The sequence below is a fragment of the Anas acuta genome, chromosome 13 (genome assembly GCF_963932015.1).
Source record: "Anas acuta chromosome 13, bAnaAcu1.1, whole genome shotgun sequence".
In the NCBI taxonomy this organism is placed as follows: domain Eukaryota; kingdom Metazoa; phylum Chordata; class Aves; order Anseriformes; family Anatidae; genus Anas; species Anas acuta.
Window position 1 is genome coordinate 3,003,556 of NC_088991.1, and position 19,765 is coordinate 3,023,320.

Here is a 19,765-nt window from a genome sequence, read left to right on the forward strand (position 1 = left end):
GGAGCATTTAGGGGAAGGACCGATGCTCACTGAGGTTCTCTGTCTAGGAGTTTTCATGAATAAAGGAGAATACGAACCTTTTAAAATTGGATAAATGGCAGCGTTAAGAAAAGCATCGCTGGCACTTGCTGAGCCCTAGGAGATTCCTGGTGCAGGACCTAGTAAAGCCATTTTGCCAAATGATACAAACTGCAATGGTGCTGGCTGAAGTTCCCAGCACCTCTCTGGTTACAGTATTTTGTTGACAATAAAAATAATTCTCAGTGGTGCTTCACTTTCAGGACGACTCCACCTGCTAGTACCAAAGCTGGCATCACACCAGCTATACCACATGCTGCTGCTCCTAATTCTGGAAGTTTAATTCAAAAACTCTATCAAAGTGCAGGAAAATAATTTATCAAGCACATCCTAATACTAATAAAACATGACAGTTGTATGTATTTTGCTGGAATTATTTCCATTACTAGAAAAACCTGTAAACCTTCCTAATGCATTGAGAAAGGAGTCTTGTTCTTCCAGAAGGCAGCATTTCAGTGATCTGAGTGTGTTTTTACCTGGTTTTCCAACCGGGCCTTGGAACCCAGGATCTCCATCAAAGCCAGGCACACCATCAATCCCCGGCAGACCAGGTAAGCCTGCAGGGGCTGTGATTTCTTCTGGCTGTGGGGTTATACCTGGAGCCCCCGGTCGGCCAGGGAGACCTGCACACAGTGTAAATGACAGTGTAAGTACTTCAGGAATAGGTTCACAGCTTTGATGATAATACTGAGACAAAGGAAACGTATTTTAAATTAAGGCTGCCTTAGTACATTAGCACTGGGTATCCTTCTGGAAAGTGATACATCAAGTTCTTTGTAATTTATTTCAATCCCTAAGAAACCAAGAAGCCCCCAAACAAGCCTATTTCGGGAGCTCTGAAATTTTCCCCAACCCAAAGCTTTTGCAACAAAGTACAGCATTTCAAATTCTCTGGCACTCACCTCGACGGCCCATTTCACCTTTCAGGCCAGGGTAACCAGGATCCCCTGGAGGCCCGTCTTTACCTGGCATCCCCATAAGTCCAGGCTCACCTCTTACACCTGCAAAGATACACAGCTGAAGACCTCAGAGGCTAAGCGTGGGGTCCTGATTCTGACCCACAGCTGAGGCAGTGAGGAACACAGTAACAGCAGCAATGAGAACACCATTTCAGCTCTGAGACAGAGGGGACCATGACCATTCAGGAGCTCTGTGCCCATTTTGATGCCCAAAATGGCTGCAGAGCTTCAAGACAAGAATTCCACTGCTACGTAATTACAATATATGGAAAGAACTCTTCTCCTTCCATGGGGTAACCCAGGGAAAGTGTTTGAGGAGGATATGCCCACTCTATTTGGAATTCACCTCCATGCACAGCACAGAGCAATGGGGAGTTGCCAGCCTGCACAGACAGACAGCATACCAGCTTCTCCTGGCAATGGTTCTCCATCCTTTCCTGCCTTTTGAGCTGTGCAGTCCCTTTGAAACCTTGCTATTAGAGACCTTGTTTGCAGCTGCCCTCTGGTTTCCTCTGGTAGAGACCAAAGGGAGAGCAACATCCCTTAACACCTACAATCCTCTCAGCCTCTTTGGGAGACCTAAATCCACCACACTGTGCCTCTAAGCACACACACATCGGTGTGATGGTCCTCTAGAAACAGCATCTCCAGTCTTTGCCTAGATAAGGGCAATGAAGCTGGTGAGGGGCCTGGAGAACAAGTCCTATGAGGAGCGGCTGAGGGAGCTGGGGTTGTTCAGCCTGGAGAAAAGGAGGCTCAGGGGCGACCTTATTGCTCTCTTCAGGTGCCTTAAAGGAGGCTGTAGCAAGGTGGGGGTTGGTCTGTTCTCCCACGTGCCTGGTGACAGGACGAGGGGGAATGGGCTAAAGTTGCGCCAGGGGAGTTTTAGGTTGGATATTAAGAAGAACTTCTTTACTGAGAGGGTTGTTAGACACTGGAACAGGCTGCCCAGGGAAGTGGTGGAGTCACCATGCCTGGAGGTCTTTAAAAGACGTTTAGATGTAGAGCTTAGGGATATGGTTTAGTGGGGACTGTTAGTGTTAGGTCAGAGGTTGGACTCGGTGATCTCGGAGGTCTCTTCCAACCTAGATGATTCTGTGATTCTGTAAGAGAATCACACACATGTGAATGGGTAGCTGTATCCAACAAACAGCACAATTGCATGTGGGCATCATCTACCCAGAAAACAAAACAAAACAAAACAAACAAACAACAATAAAAAAAAAACAGTAAGAAGATAAAAATAAATAAATCATGAGGGAGACACTGAATAGCACCTGGAGCTGGCCTTACTTTACTACTTTTACAACCAGTAGGTAAAACCTGCATGGACCAAAAGGAAAGAGGCAAACTCAGCTGAGCTCACACCTGAATGAGGATTTGTTTCAAAGCAGTCACACCACAATATAGCCATTCACTCTGTCAAGGTGACAGCCGCCAAACCACACCCAGACCCTTTTCAAGGCAAGATTACCTTTGAATCCAGACACTCCAGGGAGCCCGATTGGACCAGTGGGTCCCACATCGCCCTTAATGCCTCGCAAGCCAAGCACACCAGGGAAACCTGGACTGCCTGTGTCACCTTGGTCAGAAGCTGGGCCAGGGGGCCCTCGTGGTCCTGGAGGACCTGGAAGACCTAGAGAGAACACAGGCAATTAGCACATTCTCCTCTTGGGGCAAAGTAAATGCTGTTGCTAACCCTAAGAAGTCATTGTAAAGGACAGTCGCTGTTTGTGTGTCTGTATTTCCAGGGTTGTCCTCCTCCCAAAGGAAAAGAACCAGGCCCTACTTGCTTACGTAAACATAGGTACCAGCAACCTTTAAACCTTTTAAATCTTTTTAGACAAGGCTGTTAGGTGATGAACGTGCACCAATGCCATCACGACAAATCTTTGGAACTGTACTTCCTGCTGACATTAGGACAAGTACTCCCTACGTACCTCTGAGTAGCAGTGAAGCTTTGCTGCCTCCCAGCTCACACAGAATACTTCTAAACTTCTCTAGGAGCTTATTAGGTTACAGCTTTCTAGGAGCTTAAAAGTTACATCTGTAGAAACCACGGTCTAATATGGAGCTGGCCTCCAAATGTAGACATAACGCATTGGAGCAAAGCATCTATCTTACTGCCTGAGCCTGTCTTCAGTATAACAATAGGTGAAATGAATATGGAGCAGGGAGCTTTAATAATGGGCTACATCAAATCCAGATTCAACAGCAGGAATTGAAACAGATCTAAAAAACCCCGATCTAAAAAAACAGATGATTAAGGTGACAGTACTCGAAGTCATTTATATCCCCCAAAACCCAGAGTTCTTCAAAGGAAGCATAAAGAAACAGAAATCCTCTTAGCAGTTCACTCTCCATACCTGAACTCCCATCAAGTCCTGGGTGGCCAGCATCCCCAGGCCTCCCACGTATATCAGAAGGAAGAGAAACTCCAGGACTTCCTGGCAAGCCTGGCAGTCCCACAGGACCCGGGGGACCTAGAACAAGAAATACAAAGTGTGAGAGCACTTGCCCAGCTCTTCCATCACCTTCACTGACATGGTCAGAAGCAGTGGCTGAGCAGTATTCATACTGAGGAGAACAAACAGACACCTCACTACCTGTGGGAAACAAAATACAATATACTTCTGTTCAGGGGAGGTACAGACACTGTAATAACCATGTAACCAACTGTTTCTCAACTATATGGCCACATCACAGATTGAATATTTACCTGTCAAACTACTGCCTTTTTCTGTGACCTTAGGAGTTCTCTTTGGTAATTCCTCAAACTGTGCAGGCCCACTAACCTGAGCTGCAACACATTTCAACAGACTTCCAGAACATCAGTGTTTACCCATGTCTCCTGATGAGCCTTTTGGTCCCGGAAATCCTAGAGCACCTCTACCCAAGCCTGGAGAACCTTCTTCACCCTTCACACCCGGGAGACCTGCAGGGCCTTTCAGTCCAACTTCACTCAGACCTAATTAAGGATAGTTAAAGAAAGTAAGAGAGCTTATTCAAACCATTCACTAGCAGTTAAATCATTACACGAGCAGACTTGCAATAAAAAATTAACCATTTACCACCCTCTTTGCTGTTTTCAGTAGAGCAGCAGAAAGTGGTCTGGTGCCTCCTGTGCTACTCTGTGCAGAGTGAATTTAATCTGCAAGGTGCTGAGAGAGAAGCACGGTACTGTTCTGGACTTCCCACGGGCTTTTGCATAAGGATGTGAAGAAGAATTTGCTCATGCTTCTTAAAAGGAGAATTTGCTCATGTACATACAATATTCCGATATTTTTTCTTCATACTATGATTACATCCAGAACAGGGCAAAAAGGAGCAATTTTGTGAGGAACGTTGCTCTCGTGATAGACCAATGTAGGCATTTTCCCAGCTATGATGCTTCTACTATGTGTTTCCTTTACCTGGTGTTCCAGGAGACCCTTTTGTGCCTGGCAAGCCATTCAGACCATTTAAACCTGGAAATCCATGAAACCCTGAAGAGACATTAAGAACACTTATGTAAGTGAGCAAATAAGCAAATAATTTAGTTAGGTAGAAATGCATAGATGCTTCATGGAGACTACAACAGGTGTGAGAAACATGACACAGAGGAACACAGAATGTAAAGCCTCCCTTCACACAGGCCCCCTTCATGGAAACTCTTCCCACTGCTCTCTGTTTTTACCCTCAGTGAACCCCATCAGAGATCCAAATCCAGTGAAAGCCTCTCCCTTTCTGAACACTCCTCTGCTCATTTCTAGCAGCTGGTGCCTGCACTAGCATTGCCAAGAATTGAGCTGATTTCCCACGCACAGCTGGCCCACACATAGTGTGCTGCCTGCCTGCTGTGATACACTTGGATGAAACCCTGGTTTTCTGACCCAATATCTGCCCCATGTGTGCAGGCTCCAGACATACCTTTGGGTCCTGCTGTTCCACGAGCCCCAGGGAATCCGACAGATCCCGGCTGCCCTGGAGGCCCTGGTGGCCCAGGGATTCCTCTCAGCCCAGCATTTCCAGGAATTCCTAAAAACAAGCAGCAAAATGTTCTTGCATCACACATTCAGGCCAAATCAGCTCACAACTCCATATTACAGCTTCTGATCCTGCACTTAACTCATAAGATGGGTGAATAAAATATTTATGTAAAGAAAAACCAGGTGCAAATCTCTTTTCACCACCACTACTAGCATAGCATTTATCCAACTATTTATTTGATAGTTGCCTTTTTTTTTTTTAAATCAGAAATTCCATTCTTAATCACCCACCAAGTGACAAACTGGAATAGTATGCACACTGAATAACTAAATTGGTTACATGAGTTTTCAAGTAAAATATTCCAACAACTTCCACTGTTCTTTCAAATTGAAATCTTGACAGCAATGTGAGAGCATACCTGCTAGTTACACCACTAACCAAAGACACTTTTAGCCATCCTTCTGGGTAGGTTTGAGTCTGGAGAGGGAACTGACTCAAGTGTTGCAATGGAAGACTTTAAACAAGACTTTCTTGTTTAAGCCTCAGCTGAGACAGGCCAACCAGGGCTAAGGAAACAACAAGGTGAGGTTGTTCCAGTCACGCAACGAACTGCAGAAATTGGGTGCCTTGTCCAGTACCTGCTGGTCCTTCTTGGCCAACATCTCCTGGGCCACCTTTGAGCCCATTCACTCCAGTGCTTCCTGGAAAGCCAGCTTCACCCTTGAGCCCTTCTCTACCTCTCTCCCCTGAAATGATAAAAGCATCCAACACAAGTTAAACTGGAGGTAGGCCTGAAGAGAAAGAGAAACATGTTAGACTGCCGCTGCAGCATTTGTGTCTGCTCAGCCATTGCCTGGGCTCTGGACCAGACTCCCTGGATGGCAAACACCAGCCCAAGTTCCCAAGTTCCTACTCAGGAAGTGAAGTGGGACCCAGCATTAGAATCGGGCTGCTTTTTTTTTTTTTTTTATTATTCATCATCATCCATTTGTGGCCCATCTGAAGTATTTAGATTTACAGATCACATACAGTCCCACACTGGGCAATATTATCCAATTTAATTTCCAGAATTTTGTACTCTTGAAGTGAACCATCAATGGCTACTGTACCTGGGAAGCCCGGGTCCCCTCGCTCTCCTTTCACTCCAGCACTGCCAGGAACGCCAAGAGGCTCTCCCTGGTCACCTGGAAAAGGAAGACGAGGTGAGGAAGCCATTCTGTAACTGACTGTGGGGAGCAGCTCTCAGTGCTGTTCAATAGCCATATTTATGAAAATAAACCTTGCTTATATTGCAAATTCAGGAGGTAGACAAAGACAACAGTAAACAATGTCCCCGAGGTGTTTGAAAATGTTTATAAACAGCAATGGAAGTGAATACACTCAGGGCATGTTCAGACTAACATTTAGGGCAATTTCACAACACCCTACCCTTTATGTCACAAGCTGATCAGAGAGGGTGCCTCTTGTACTGTCCAACATGCTTTGTACAGTGCTGTGGCCAAGATTTCAAAGGATCATAAAGTTTTAATACATTTGGCTTGGAACTGAACTCATCTGAATGAGTGACATCATAGGGGGACTTCTGAACCAGTCACTGGAGAGCGACTGACACTTCTAGAACACTGCCCATTCATTTTAGCCATGAATCTTAGGACTGCATGTACTGAAAGACCACATAAACTGAAATTTCTTACCCTTTGGACCAGGGAGGCCAATAGGTCCTGGGAATCCAAGTGGTCCTGTGATACCATCTGAACCCTGAAATAAAAGCCCAAAATTAGCCTCTGCTTTTTATTCTTGCTGTTTCAACTTTGGGTCATGGGGTTAACAGACTGCAAAGATGTGGGAAGAGATGTTATCCAAAGTGTCATCCATTAGTACGAGCCAAACAAACACCAAGTTTTGTGAAGAAAAATCCTGCCAGCTTCTGGACAGCTGCTTTGCTAAATAAGTACCAATTAGAACAAAGGATTTTCCCAAGAGCTCTTTGAGAAAATGAAGATACTTAAGAAGATATTTACCCTCTCTCCTGGCATTCCTGGAAATCCTATGATGCCACGTGCACCCTTCTGTCCTGGCAGCCCAGGCTGTCCAGATGGACCCGGGAAGCCTGGCTCACCATGAAAACCTCTCTCTCTGCTTGCTGACCCAGCAGGTCCAGGAAGACCTGGCTGTCCACGGCTTCCCGGGATTCCTTTATCACCTGAGTTTATATAAAAGAGTATAAATCCATTTCAAAATACAGACATTCAGCTTATTTAGCCAACTGAGCTGTTACCCAAAGCTCTCCTTAGAGGGCAGAAAGGGATGAGATAAGATCTGCAGAACAGAGCCTCAAAGGAAAACTGTTTTCTCAAAATTCAAAGCTGCCATATGCAAATCTTGCTGAAATGTGAATGGCAGAACAGAAGATAGCAATGCTGCAGACTCTGTCAAAAGGGGAGGCCATGATCCCCCAGGAGTAAGCACAGTTTCCGAAGAACTCATACTGGTAACTAGTGACAATGTTGTGACATACCTCTAGGTCCTGGGAATCCTCCAAGTCCAGCTAATCCAGGATCTCCTTTGTCTCCTTTGAATTGCAGTGCCTGTTGTGGAGGCCCAAGAACAGGAAGACCAGGTGGACCTACATCGCCTCTGTCACCTGAAGAAACACAAAATCAGATTATTCTGCAATAAGATTGCCTAGCAGAGCAAGGGTATAACATTAGAAAGTGGCAGACAGTAACAGAACTTCAATTCCACCTTTGGCAACCAGACCGAAGAATTTCACAAGAACATAACACGGCATCCAGAAGAAAACATTAAATATGTGCAGACATCTCCAAGAGGCCTCCAAAGTCCCTCTGCTGCACAGCCAGCAGAGTCTTTTAACTGTTTCTCACCTTTTTGACCTTGCAGTCCCAGAACTCCAGGGCTTCCGATTCCTCCAGCTGCGCCAGGAGCTCCTTTAAACCCATTGACCCCAGGGACACCAGGCAGGCCTGGCATGCCAGGGAAACCAAGCAGGCCAGAAGATCCCTTCTCACCTGTATAGAAAAGTTGAGAAATAGAGAAAATTAGTCTCTCCTGGTACACTGCATACCCACATAGCTGGCAGGTGGAAGCAGGATGGGTCTGGCCAGTAAAACGTGATGATGTAAGCACAGTGGGGCCACTTCTCTCATGGGTCTCCACTCATGATACTTCTCAGTTTGGCTTCAAGAGCTTCACCTTGCTTCCACTGGAAGGCAAAACCCCATAAATTTCCAAGAGAGCAACCTGCAGTAACATACCTGTATTTCCCTCCCCCTAAAATAACACTTGGTTAATAACCAGTGACTGTATTTGTGCTTAGTGGCCATACAGATGGTAAAGTTTTACTTCCCATTGGGATTGTGCTTCATGTGTACCCTCCTATGATATTTCCCTTACTTCATGATTTCATTCACTGTTCCTCATTTCTTCAATTATCTTGTCTTTCTTACATGATTCTTTGTCCTTAGGGGCTCACATCCTTAAGCTGGACCTCCTCGTGACTATAATTTGATAATTAAATCCATCATACATAATTCACAACTCAGCAGAAAAACAAATGCATTCCAACACCAGTTGAGAAATCATTTTCTTCTGATGAGGATGGCTTAAAATCAATGCTAACAAGGTTATTTTTTGTTGGGCACAGCAATCTCAGCCTGCCCCCTGATGGAACACATACCTTTTGGCCCAGAGAAACCTGGACGTCCATCGTGACCAAAAGGCCCAGGTGGCCCCAAGAATCCTCTTTCCCCAGGAGATCCTGGAGCACCGTCAAGACCTGGGAAGCCTTTCATTCCGGCAGGGCCTTGAGGACCTACATCCCCAGCCAATCCTTTGACTCCAGGAAGTCCTGAATCAATACAAGAAAGAACTCAATAGATTATGTCACACAAACACCGGGGCGGTTTAGTGGACAGCTTTCCAAACTCTTTAAACATGGCAATGTTCTAATATGACAAATGGACCTTAAGGCACATGCAGCCTACTAGAAGGCATAAAGTTTAGAACTGCAAAAGCATTAGTCATCTAATAATAAAATACCTACGAAGAGGGTTACTGCCTACATCACTACACCACTGGCAAGAGTGAAACCCCTTATGATGTATACATTTTTGTCTCCTTTACCAGATACTAAAGTATAGAGCATCAGTCTTACCTTTACCATCAAGGCAGCCAAACCAGGATGGGGAGCATCATTAATGCCAGCTTCTGCTACCTACCCCATCCTTTGGGTGAACCAGAGATCAATTGGAGAGGTTTTTTGTTGTTGTTGTTGTTTTGTTTTGTTTTCAAGTTTTTTTTTTCCACCTTGGTAGTTAAAGAGTTACTTCTCAAAAGCAAGTTGCTTGCTAAGGGAACAAGCTTCTGATTGTGTTGTCATAAAACCAACACCGTATACACTCAGCTTTGCCTCTGTTTCAGAACGTTTCTAGCTGAAGCTTTGTAATGGTTTACAACTTTAAACAAAGGCTGAAACCATTGAAAACAGAATGCTTAGATCCAAAGTAAGGAAGAGAAGAAAAAATCAAGTGATTCTGAAAAACGGCATTTGCAGCAGTCGCACCCAGTATATGAGCTTCATTGTACCCAGGACAAATATTTTAAGTTACAACTCATTTTTTTTGTTTGTTTGTTTGTTTTTAGCAGAAGAAAATGGCTACTTTATTTAAAAAGACGAAGAAAATGCACACTTAAACTTTGTGCATATTAAGGATTTCCTTATAAGTTTCAGGCTTTGTTACCATCTGAGCATTCTCACTGCAATGGTTCTTGCCTTCTGGCTTGATAAGGGGTATCACCTATAGTCAATGCAATTCTTGTAGCATTAAAAGCTAGGTTGTTAGTCCATGAGCTTTTATGCTACACTGCATTTTCTCACCTTGACAGCCTATGTGAAGAACCCATAACCAAACAGTGTGACATCAGAAATGGGGAGTTGATGATAAATGGAAAAGAAACATGGTGAAGGAAAAAACAGATACAATACGTGAACAGAAAGAACAAGGATAAAAAGAAATTAGTGATTCAGAGAATACAGCTGAAATATCTTAGTCATTTGGAGTTTATCATCCTAACAATGGAAGGTTTTTAAAAACAGTTGAAGGAAACAGTCATATATGGCATACAGTCCATAAAAGTAAAATAATAGGGAAGTGAAAGTCATGTTAGCATTCAAAAAAAAAACCACTTCAACACCATAATTTTCATCTAGAATGACGTTAGTGCTTTCATTCATTTGTTGCCACCATGTTCCAGCACCATCGCTGTGCATGTCGGAACAGAATTACATCACAGACGATTATCTACTGATTCCCAGGGGCCTCTTTGCTTGATTCTTAAGTCTTGCATTTACTGTTATCATGAAACTCTCTAGACAGTGCAGCCTGAGAGATACTGTTGTACTCGAGTATATTTTCCCTGTAAAGTGAATGGAAATAAATTTCTTTTCTGCCCTCAGTGTAGAAGATATAAGTGCTTCTTCTAACAAAGCTAACAATTTTCCAGTCTATCAAAATCATGTCTCAAACAACCTCAAACATTAGAAATTAATCATCATGAAAATGGGAAATGAAGATACAGCTAGACTGTAAATGCAGAGCTGTTAAAAATATCAAGATACTTTCTCCTATCTTTCTGCTGTATTTCTTACAGCTTTGGGGCACCATTTCTAGGCAGGAAGATTCCAGCATTCAGAGGCAAAAGACTCAAATTCTGCACTCAGTTACCCCTGAGCAGGGGTAGGAGCTCACTCCCAACAAATGCCATGCCTCTCCCACACTTCCTCAACACTGCAACGCTCAGCTACTTGTCTTCATTTGAAGACGTTACGTACCTGGAGCTCCTGCCAGGCCAACCGATCCCAACGGTCCTGGTTTTCCCTTAATGCCAAAAGGACCTCCAGGGCCAGGAGGTCCTCGCAATCCAGGGACACCGGAATAGCCTGGATTACCCAGTTCACCTTTAATACCTAGGAGGCCTGGTCTCCCATCCAGCCCTGGGAACAGAGAGATGGGAGGTTACAGAACAAATAAAACAAAATGAAAAAATGAGTTGTAATATTCAATAATAATTCAATGAAAAAGTGAGTTGTAATAAAACTCTGTAAATTGCATTAGATTCTAATAGAAAACCACCAAATCCCCACCTGCAGGCAGCTTAGAAGATTGCTGACAGAGTATCTTGAAGAGATGGTAAAGAGGAAAGATTTTTGAAAGAAACCATTTGATATTCCCAGATACAAGCAGCAACAGGGCTCACCTTTTGGTCCTGGAAATCCAATATCACCTGCAAACCCTTTATCACCCGGGAGTCCAGGTCGGCCACGCTCTCCCTGGGCTCCACTCTCAGCACCAAACACATCTCCAGGAGCTCCTTTAGCTCCAGCTAAGCCTGAAGGACCCATCTTCCCAGGCAAACCATCTGTCCCATCCAGTCCTGGAAGTCCTTGGGACCCTTGCTCTCCTCGAGGTCCAGGGAAGCCTTGAAGAGAAATACAGGAAGTGTCAGACAGCAGAAGTACAGGCTATCCACTCCCAATACCACATCTAACCAAATCAACATTTAAGGAAAGTTCAAGCAAAAAAAGGCTGTTTGGAAAGCTGCAGAGTGTTTCGGTACCGAATTACGAACTATGACTGGCGAGAAAATGTGATGAAAATGATAAAAACAATTGAAATATCCTTTCAATTTTTCTTTAAAGAATACTTTAGGAATATCTTGGAGCTGCAGCTACAAGCCTTACATTTACAGGCTTGGTTTCACTAGATGGCAGATTAGGCAAAAAGAACAAAAAAGGATGAAGATGACTACTTCAGGCAACAGACAGGCAGTATCTCACTACCACCACCATCCACAAAAGCTGCAAAGATGTTTTTGCAGCTTACTTTTTCCTCTACATCAGACAACCTCTGGCACTATGGGACAGAAGACGCTGACAGCCCTGGCACAAGGAGGACTGCAAAGTACTCTCCCTTTGTCAAGCAGACGCTAAGTAGCATTGCTGTGTGAATGTTTTCTGCTGCTCAGCAGTTGTATCACAAAATCAGTGACTCTGTAAAATTGTCATCCCCACTTAATGCATTGAAATGATAAAGAGATTTCTGCAGCCATATCTACAGAGAAATATGATCGATATCAACCTAGCTTAAAGAGTCTTCCCTCACCACCCCCTCTTGCTCTTTATTTACTACAACCATTAGAAATTCCCACAGCTAAAAGAAACCCAAGCATAGTATACAGACTTTTACTAGAATAACACATGGCTTAAAACAGGTAAGTGGGTTTTAAAATACTTTGCAGTTTCTAAACAGTTACAAAGCATGTGATGATAGTCTCTGAAGAAACGAATTGTGTTGGTTATCCTAATTAATTCCAGCACCAGTATAATACTAAAGGCAGGTAACAAGTATAATGAACATTTCTTCTTCCTTTTTTTTTTTTTTTTTTTTTTTCTCCGAAGCTGCAACCATTTGGTTGCAGAGATTGAATTTGGAAGGAGCACAGAGGAGCTCACAATGGAGAGATATGAATGCAACAGGTGGAAATGTGGTCTAGATGGTAAGACAACTCTTTTGATAAAATATTGATACATTAATCAGATAACAAAAACTCTTACCAGGTTCCCCTTGCAAGCCAATTATTCCTGGAGACCCTGGCTGTCCTTTTGACCCATGTAATCCAGGTTGCCCTGGAATGCCAGGAAAGCCTTTGCTGCCTTTGGGACCTGAAGATTAAAATATTAATGAATGAATACCAGAAGAAAAAAGTATAGCACCAGAAAACAGGATCAGATCTTTTCTGCAAAGCTTGAAACACTCACTGGATGCACAATTTAAGCTAAATAGCTTCACAGAACCATGGCTGTTACATCAGCTATGTAAACACAGAAGACGAGGTTCAGAGGCTACTTGAAAGGAGAAAAAACAGTGGAGTCATTACGATCCCCCACAGGATTTAAACCCAGCCCCTTTATAGAATTAAGAATATTATGCTGTCAGTTAACTCTCTGGAATAACTATCACTCATAGGGTGTTAATTAGCAGGTATTATCTTCAGTAGGGACTAGGTGCTTCTTGGTAGTCAGCCCGTGCATGAGGACCAGCTTGTCTCCATACCTGGCAATCCTGGGAAGCCGGGAATCCCAGGGGGCCCATACACTCCAGGGACTATGCAGGGCAAGGTGATACCTAAAAGAAAAAAACACTGACTTTGCACACAGACCTCTTCAGAGACTTCTAACTACTCAGGGGCTGCTCGTAGACATCAGCTCCAGCACAAAGAAACGAGCAAGGCTCCTCTGCAGTGTGGGATGTGCAGGGAGCGAGAGGGAAGACAACCTCATGGTGTCTGACCTGCTCACGTATTGAGATGCTATGTGAGTGTTGAAGGAAACTTCAGGGCATTTCCTACTTTGACATGAGAGGATCAAAGGTTAGTTCTCAATTCACTGCTGTTACCTTGATTTAAGGCATCCAGCGACACCAAAACTCATTTAGAAATGATTACATTCATGATAAAATATCTACACAGAGCTGTAATAACGCTTCCATTCTTACACAAAGCCAAACTGCTCTATTTTCATCTGAGACCGCAGTTCCTCTTCATAGTCAGCACTAGCTTTAAGGACAGAGATTCAAAACTGGAATATCCAATTTATGCTGAGAATGGATCCAGGCACCTAATGCCACGATTGTGAGATGTAATACACACTTTGCTGCCTGCACATGGGTAAGTTTTGAGAAAATATTTGTTTGACAAAGTACAAGTTAAAATAGTAGTAACACAAAATAAAAAATCCAGCTTTGCTCTTCTGCAGTCCTGTGTGAGCCTAATGTGGAATGTTTTATAAAGTAAAAAGTTGAGGTCCATCTCTGAGACATTTCCTTCTCAGACGCAATATAGTAAAAATGACATTTTCAAGCAGCAGGGCAGTAACTGGCAAGGAAAGGGAAGCTGAATTAATTCTGTTGTATTCACATCACATGGCTTTAAGGAGTGTCTTATGTGAGTTTTCCAAAAACAACCCTGTACAATAGCATATTCTGTGCTTTATGTTATTAGCCACAAGCAGAATGGTTGGACAATGGTTACTTCATGTAAGGATAACTGAAAAGGAAATAGGGCTGTTTCCTCATATGTTTTGCAAAATCGTATAAGCAAGGCTTAGTGTACAAGTTATATAAGCAAAACTGTTCCCAGCTAATTAATACCCTACAGAATCACAGTTTACAGAATAATATCCCAATATCAAGGAAATTAATTACAAAACCATCATGTCAGGCATAAAAGCAAATACAGACAATTCCAACATTTTTGACTAATTATCTTATGCTGGATAAAATCAGTCTAATTTTATAAATACTGAGCTAGACTTTTCCAAAGGCAAGACTGTTTCACCCTGATTTACTGCAAAATTCCTCAGTGGTGTCTTTGACGTGGTAACTTCAGTATCTCACAGTCTCTTTTTAGATGTCTTTCCTCATTTTCATGATAGGGCCTTTCAGTCTGGGTAGTATGAGCTGGATTATTTCTTCCACCCACACACATTTTTTTAATATTAGATGAAACTTACTATATCAAAGGGTCTTTTAATGCTTTCCTAGTATTTAGGGCATGATGTATTCACAAGTTTTCTTACACATTTCCACGGGGATGCAAACTGAACTGGCTAAAGACTTTTTCACACTTTCCTGTATTTTGACTAGAGATAATTTCCACAAAAGACCATTCACTTCTAGCAAAGCTTTGATGCAGCATTCATAATAAGCTGACTTCTGATGTGCTGCACAGAATATCTAGAGTTCACATCATGCACAGAGCAGTTTACTTTTACTTATCTTACAATTCAATTTTAATTCAGTGGATTTTGTAAGAGACAATTTACCAAAGACATAAGCATTCATAGTTATGAATTAATAAAGCTTTCGCCATTTAACGTGTCACTTGGCTAAGAAAAAAAGCTTATGTAGACTGTTCCAGGAGGACACTAATGCCAGCTCTCTCCTCACCCCACAACAACTGCACAGCATGACACACGTCAGGTAACGTGCCATCCAGCATGTCTGTGCAGCCTTCCCATTGCTATTCTGGCCTACCTCTCACCTCTCTCCGGGTTTAATATTCCTCTGTCAAGTTCCTCAAGGTGCAGTGGTCTTATCACCAAGATTTTTGAACTCAGAACAACAGTTTATCAGTTCAGAAACATATGCAACCACATCATCTGCAAATATATTGTTAATGCTGTATTATTGATGCTTACAGAATTACAAAAGTAGAAGCTTAAGTATGTAAAATCCTCATGTAATACCTACTCTGTAAAAATCTAGAGCTCTTTTTATTTCAGTAACAGTTCTGAAAACTGATTCAGAAGTCCCAGATATCAGCGAGTTACCATTATTACCTAGACAATGAAGTAGGCTGTGCTTTTTAAAAATTTCATTTTAACTGTCTTCCTAATTACCTTTGGTGTAAAATGGCTCTCCAGCAACAGTCAGTGAGTAGGCTCCATCCAAAACAATTAGTGTTTGAGTATTCAGCTCAGATACTTGCTGCTTATTATCTGTGTCCTCCTAAGCATGACAACTTGCGAAAGCAGTGACTGGTATGAGAGGTCTAGTGAGCCCACAGAGCAGTTTTAATTAATTTAAAGAGCTATCTTTAACCTAATGCCATCTTCTTGCCTGGTACAAGAACAGCAGTAGGTTTAGTGCCACTTAACTTGCAGCAGCTTTGCACCTTTTCAAAGTGAGAGCAGATCCAGCAAAACCTACCTGGGGGTCCTGGAAGACCTGCTTGTCCTGGAAGGCCATCCAGCCCTGGGTCACCTGGTGGTCCACGAACTCCACTGGGACCTGGATATCCAACGCCAGGAGAACCAGCCTCTCCGTGATGGCCCTTGGTGCCAGGTAATCCTGGCAGTCCTTTTTCACCTGGGAATCCCAGCGCACCATCCCCCTGTGCACAGCAAAGACAATTACAGCTGAAAATCCAAGAGATGTGGAAAGAACATACATCATTGTTACTTTAATATCTTTAGTGCACCCCCAGTAAGTTTGCAGATGACACCAAGCTATGCGCATGTGTCGATCTGCTCGAGGGTAGGAAGGCTCTGCAGGAGGATCTGGATAGGCTGCACCGATGGGCTGAGGTCAACTGCATGAAGTTCAACAAGGCCAAGTGCCGGGTCCTGCACCTGGGGCGCAATAACCCCAAGCAGAGCTACAGGCTGGGAGATGAGTGGTTGGAGAGCTGCCAGGCAGAGAAGGACCTGGGAGTGATGGTGGATAGTCGGCTGAATATGAGCCAGCAGTGTGCTCAGGGGGCCAAGAAGGCCAACAGCATCCTGGCTTGTATCAGAAACAGCGTGGCCAGCAGGGCTAGGGAGGTGATCGTCCCCCTGTACTCGGCTCTGGTGAGGCCGCACCTCGAGTACTGTGTTCAGTTTTGGGCCCCTCACTACAAGAAGGACATAGAGGTGCTTGAGCGGGTCCAGAGAAGGGCAACGAAGCTGGTGAGGGGCCTGGAGAACAAGTCCTACGAGGAGCGGCTGAGGGAGCTGGGCTTGTTCAGCCTGGAGAAGAGGAGGCTCAGGGGCGACCTTATTGCTCTCTGCAGGTACCTTAAAGGAGGCTGTAGCGAGGTGGGGGTTGGCCTGTTCTCCCACGTGCCTGGTGACAGGACGAGGGGGAATGGGCTAAAGTTGTGCCAGGGGAGTTTTAGGTTAGATGTTAGGAAGAACTTCTTTACTGAAAGGGTTGTTAGGCACTGGAACAGGCTGCCCAGGGAGGTGGTGGAGTCACCATCCCTGGAAGCCTTTAAAAGACGTTTAGATGTAGAGCTTAGGGATATGGTTTAGTGGGGACTCTTAGTGTTAGGTCAGAGGTTGGACTCGATGATCTTGAGGTCTCTTCCAACCTAGAAATTCTGTGATTCTGTGTGATTTTAGCAAACGCATAAAAGTTTGGTCAGCTCTGTGCAAGTTTCAAATGCACCTGGGGAGGTACAAGAAAACCACTGTAAATCATCCACCATTATTTCAAGCTGCAGGAAAACTCAGATACTATTAGAAAATATTTTTTTTATGTTGTGTTTGCCAAAACATTAAGTATTACATATTCTGAAAGATTAGTTTCTGTGTTATTTCAATTAATTAAAAAGATTCTGGTGTGATTTTTCTATTCCAGGATTTGACTCGTGCTGACAGTGTCTTATCTATCAGGACACAACGTAAAACTGAATTAGGCCTCCCCCACTATAGGAACTTTATCGTTTGTCTGGGCAGCCAGAGGCATTGGCCAGTGCCAATTATTAATCTTAACCAAGACAAATCTGTGCTCAAGAATGAGCTTTTTATAATGTATTTGGAGATTTACCACACAGATCATCAGGGCTAGTAAACCAGGCCTTTCTGATCTCTCTGCTCATTATTGCAATCCTAAAGCACTACTGCTAAATTAATCTGAACTTACTGGAGGGCCTGGCGGGCCTGGCAGACCTGGAAGTCCATCCCTGCCAGGAGTTCCTGGGATGCCTGAAGGTCCTCTGGGCGCCGTCGCACCACGATCCCCACGAGCACCTCTGCCTGTTGCATAGGATGAATCTCCTTTTTCTCCCTTAAGGCCTGGAAGACCTTGCTGGCCAGCTGAAGCCTACAGAGCAAAAGATTAAAAAAACAAAACTGCCACCACCATCAGAAAAAAACAAACAATCAGGCATACGAACATGCATAGAAAAGCCTTTGCTTTTTAAAAATGTCATATGAGGTCAGGACACAATGACTGGAGCTAGAAAGAAGCTCCGAAGGGTTTCCTAGTGTATACGTTATGGGGGAAAAAAAAAAAAAAAGTTTGAGTATTTCCAAATGTTTCAGTTAAGTCACTACAATTTTACAGTGGCAAGCCAAACCTGGGTTTATAGCACTGGGGTGATCCACCAGTCTTGGATGGCATCTGGGAACACTGTATCAGTCATGATTTAACAGAGCCCAAGTATTGGAGTATTGAGTATTTATTATTACACCCTATTACTTCGTGTGCTGCATTCACCAATGTTGATGAAGACACTCAGAAGTCATTTAGTGTGCTTAGACTGCACCTGAGGCAGACAGCTTTTATAGCTATGTGCAAGGATGTGGACAGAGCTCATCATTAGATTTCAGGTCTTCTCTCCATACAGAAGCATATCTGCTTCCACAGGTGGCCCTCACTTAGAGAGAACCCTAGGTCTAATCTCTGTGTCCCAAGAGGCCCTGGGATATAATAATTGTTACTGCTTTTACCTGTGACTGCTAAATTGCAGTTCTCAGACCTTAAGAACCATTTCTTCCCCCATTTTTACATGATAATTTCTCTACTTTCTGATTCTTTTTACAGATCAGTTTCCGGGTTTATTTTTTGTCCAAACAAGTAGAAGAAATTATGCAAAAAATATGTTCTGGTTTCAATGCGATCAACACCAGGAATTGCACAGGGCCACTTTTTATCCTGTAATTCACGACAACCAATACAAACTCTTCCTTGTCTTACCAGAGGGCCTCGCAGTCCTGGTGCGCCCACAGTGCCTGGGTCTCCACTAATGCCCTTGATCCCAGGCACACCAGGGATTCCCGTTGGACCTTGTGGACCTGAGATGCCTTTTACACCAGGTCTCGTAACTCCTCCATCACAAGCACAATCACCTGCCTCTCCTGGAAAATACAGTCAACACCCCAAAGTCAGTTTCATTCAGATAAAGACCCTTTTATGGTTTCAAGAGCTCCAGAAGCAATATTGGGACCAAACCATCATGATATGATGTTGTGCCTACTCTGCTCAGGCAATGAGAGTGTCAAGCCAGGGGAAGCTTTGTCCCTGTTAATTTCTGTACAACGCCCACCATCAAATTACCACGTGCAGCATGAACCTCAGCATTATCTGGTACATCATGCTTATTTCCTTGACCTCTTGCCAAAGGTTTCAGTTCTCCAAAGCAGATGATTTTAAGGAGAATTTTAGGACAGAAGTCTTGTGGATCTTCAGGGACGATTGTGTGTCAGGGAAAGCAAATCTGTACTCCCACTCACAGGAGGTCACAATGACCCTCAGCTGGATATCTTTATATTTTCTGGAATTGTAACTGGGCGCAGATCCAAACCACCACAACGCACAGTGATGTTCGCATCATCCCACGTTAGTGTTCCATTACACACTAAACCCCAAATTCTCATCATTTTTAGGACAGAGGAGAATAAGATTATGTTTCTCTGTCATTTCCAGCCTATGTTAATTACAAAAGCAGAACACAGGGCTTTATTTCTAAGTCTTATTACATCTTATGGCTTTAAAGCACAACTTGTTTAGCTAATTGGGTATGAGGTGTTTATCTGCTCAGTTACCTGAGAAGAGTAGGAAGTAGAAAATAGGATTTTAGTGGCAGTGCTGGGCACTACTCTCTCTAAAACGTAAAGGCTGCTGCTCTTTTTATCCATGTCCAAGCTTCCCTGATATGTCATAAAGACATTTCCACCTCATCCCTTAGGTTATTAATCACATGGAAGTGAGATCATTTGATTGTTGAAAGGTTCTTCCAAAAAAGAGTCAATTACCTTTGAAACCCTTTGGACCCAAAGCTCCTGGAAGCCCTCTCTGTCCAGGCTCCCCAGGGGCCCCAGTCCTTCCATCCAGGATTGCGCCCGGGAGGAATGAAGGGCCTACATGTGGAAAAAAAGCAAGCAAAAGCCCTGAGAAGGCTGTATTTCCAGCTCA

At 43.6% G+C, this 19,765-nt stretch overlaps 1 protein-coding gene across 1 annotated transcript in view; it reads right to left on the reverse strand.

Moving 5' to 3' along the window:
* Nucleotides 1-19,765, reverse strand: part of COL4A6 (collagen type IV alpha 6 chain) — a 133,033-nt gene that overhangs the window by 5,114 nt on the left and 108,154 nt on the right. The window contains exons 20-41 of the mRNA XM_068697107.1: nucleotides 19,606-19,710; nucleotides 18,548-18,708; nucleotides 17,492-17,671; nucleotides 15,794-15,977; nucleotides 13,139-13,210; nucleotides 12,640-12,747; nucleotides 11,283-11,504; nucleotides 10,858-11,019; nucleotides 8,704-8,874; nucleotides 7,892-8,035; nucleotides 7,525-7,650; nucleotides 7,028-7,209; nucleotides 6,701-6,764; nucleotides 6,116-6,190; nucleotides 5,645-5,752; nucleotides 4,947-5,054; nucleotides 4,451-4,522; nucleotides 3,880-4,005; nucleotides 3,404-3,520; nucleotides 2,512-2,673; nucleotides 981-1,079; nucleotides 555-701 (exon numbers count right to left, since the gene is read on the reverse strand). Of these exons, the coding sequence (XP_068553208.1) occupies nucleotides 555-701; nucleotides 981-1,079; nucleotides 2,512-2,673; nucleotides 3,404-3,520; nucleotides 3,880-4,005; nucleotides 4,451-4,522; nucleotides 4,947-5,054; nucleotides 5,645-5,752; nucleotides 6,116-6,190; nucleotides 6,701-6,764; nucleotides 7,028-7,209; nucleotides 7,525-7,650; nucleotides 7,892-8,035; nucleotides 8,704-8,874; nucleotides 10,858-11,019; nucleotides 11,283-11,504; nucleotides 12,640-12,747; nucleotides 13,139-13,210; nucleotides 15,794-15,977; nucleotides 17,492-17,671; nucleotides 18,548-18,708; nucleotides 19,606-19,710 (2,895 nt within the window). The remainder of the gene's footprint in view (nucleotides 1-554; nucleotides 702-980; nucleotides 1,080-2,511; nucleotides 2,674-3,403; nucleotides 3,521-3,879; nucleotides 4,006-4,450; nucleotides 4,523-4,946; nucleotides 5,055-5,644; nucleotides 5,753-6,115; nucleotides 6,191-6,700; nucleotides 6,765-7,027; nucleotides 7,210-7,524; nucleotides 7,651-7,891; nucleotides 8,036-8,703; nucleotides 8,875-10,857; nucleotides 11,020-11,282; nucleotides 11,505-12,639; nucleotides 12,748-13,138; nucleotides 13,211-15,793; nucleotides 15,978-17,491; nucleotides 17,672-18,547; nucleotides 18,709-19,605; nucleotides 19,711-19,765) is intronic.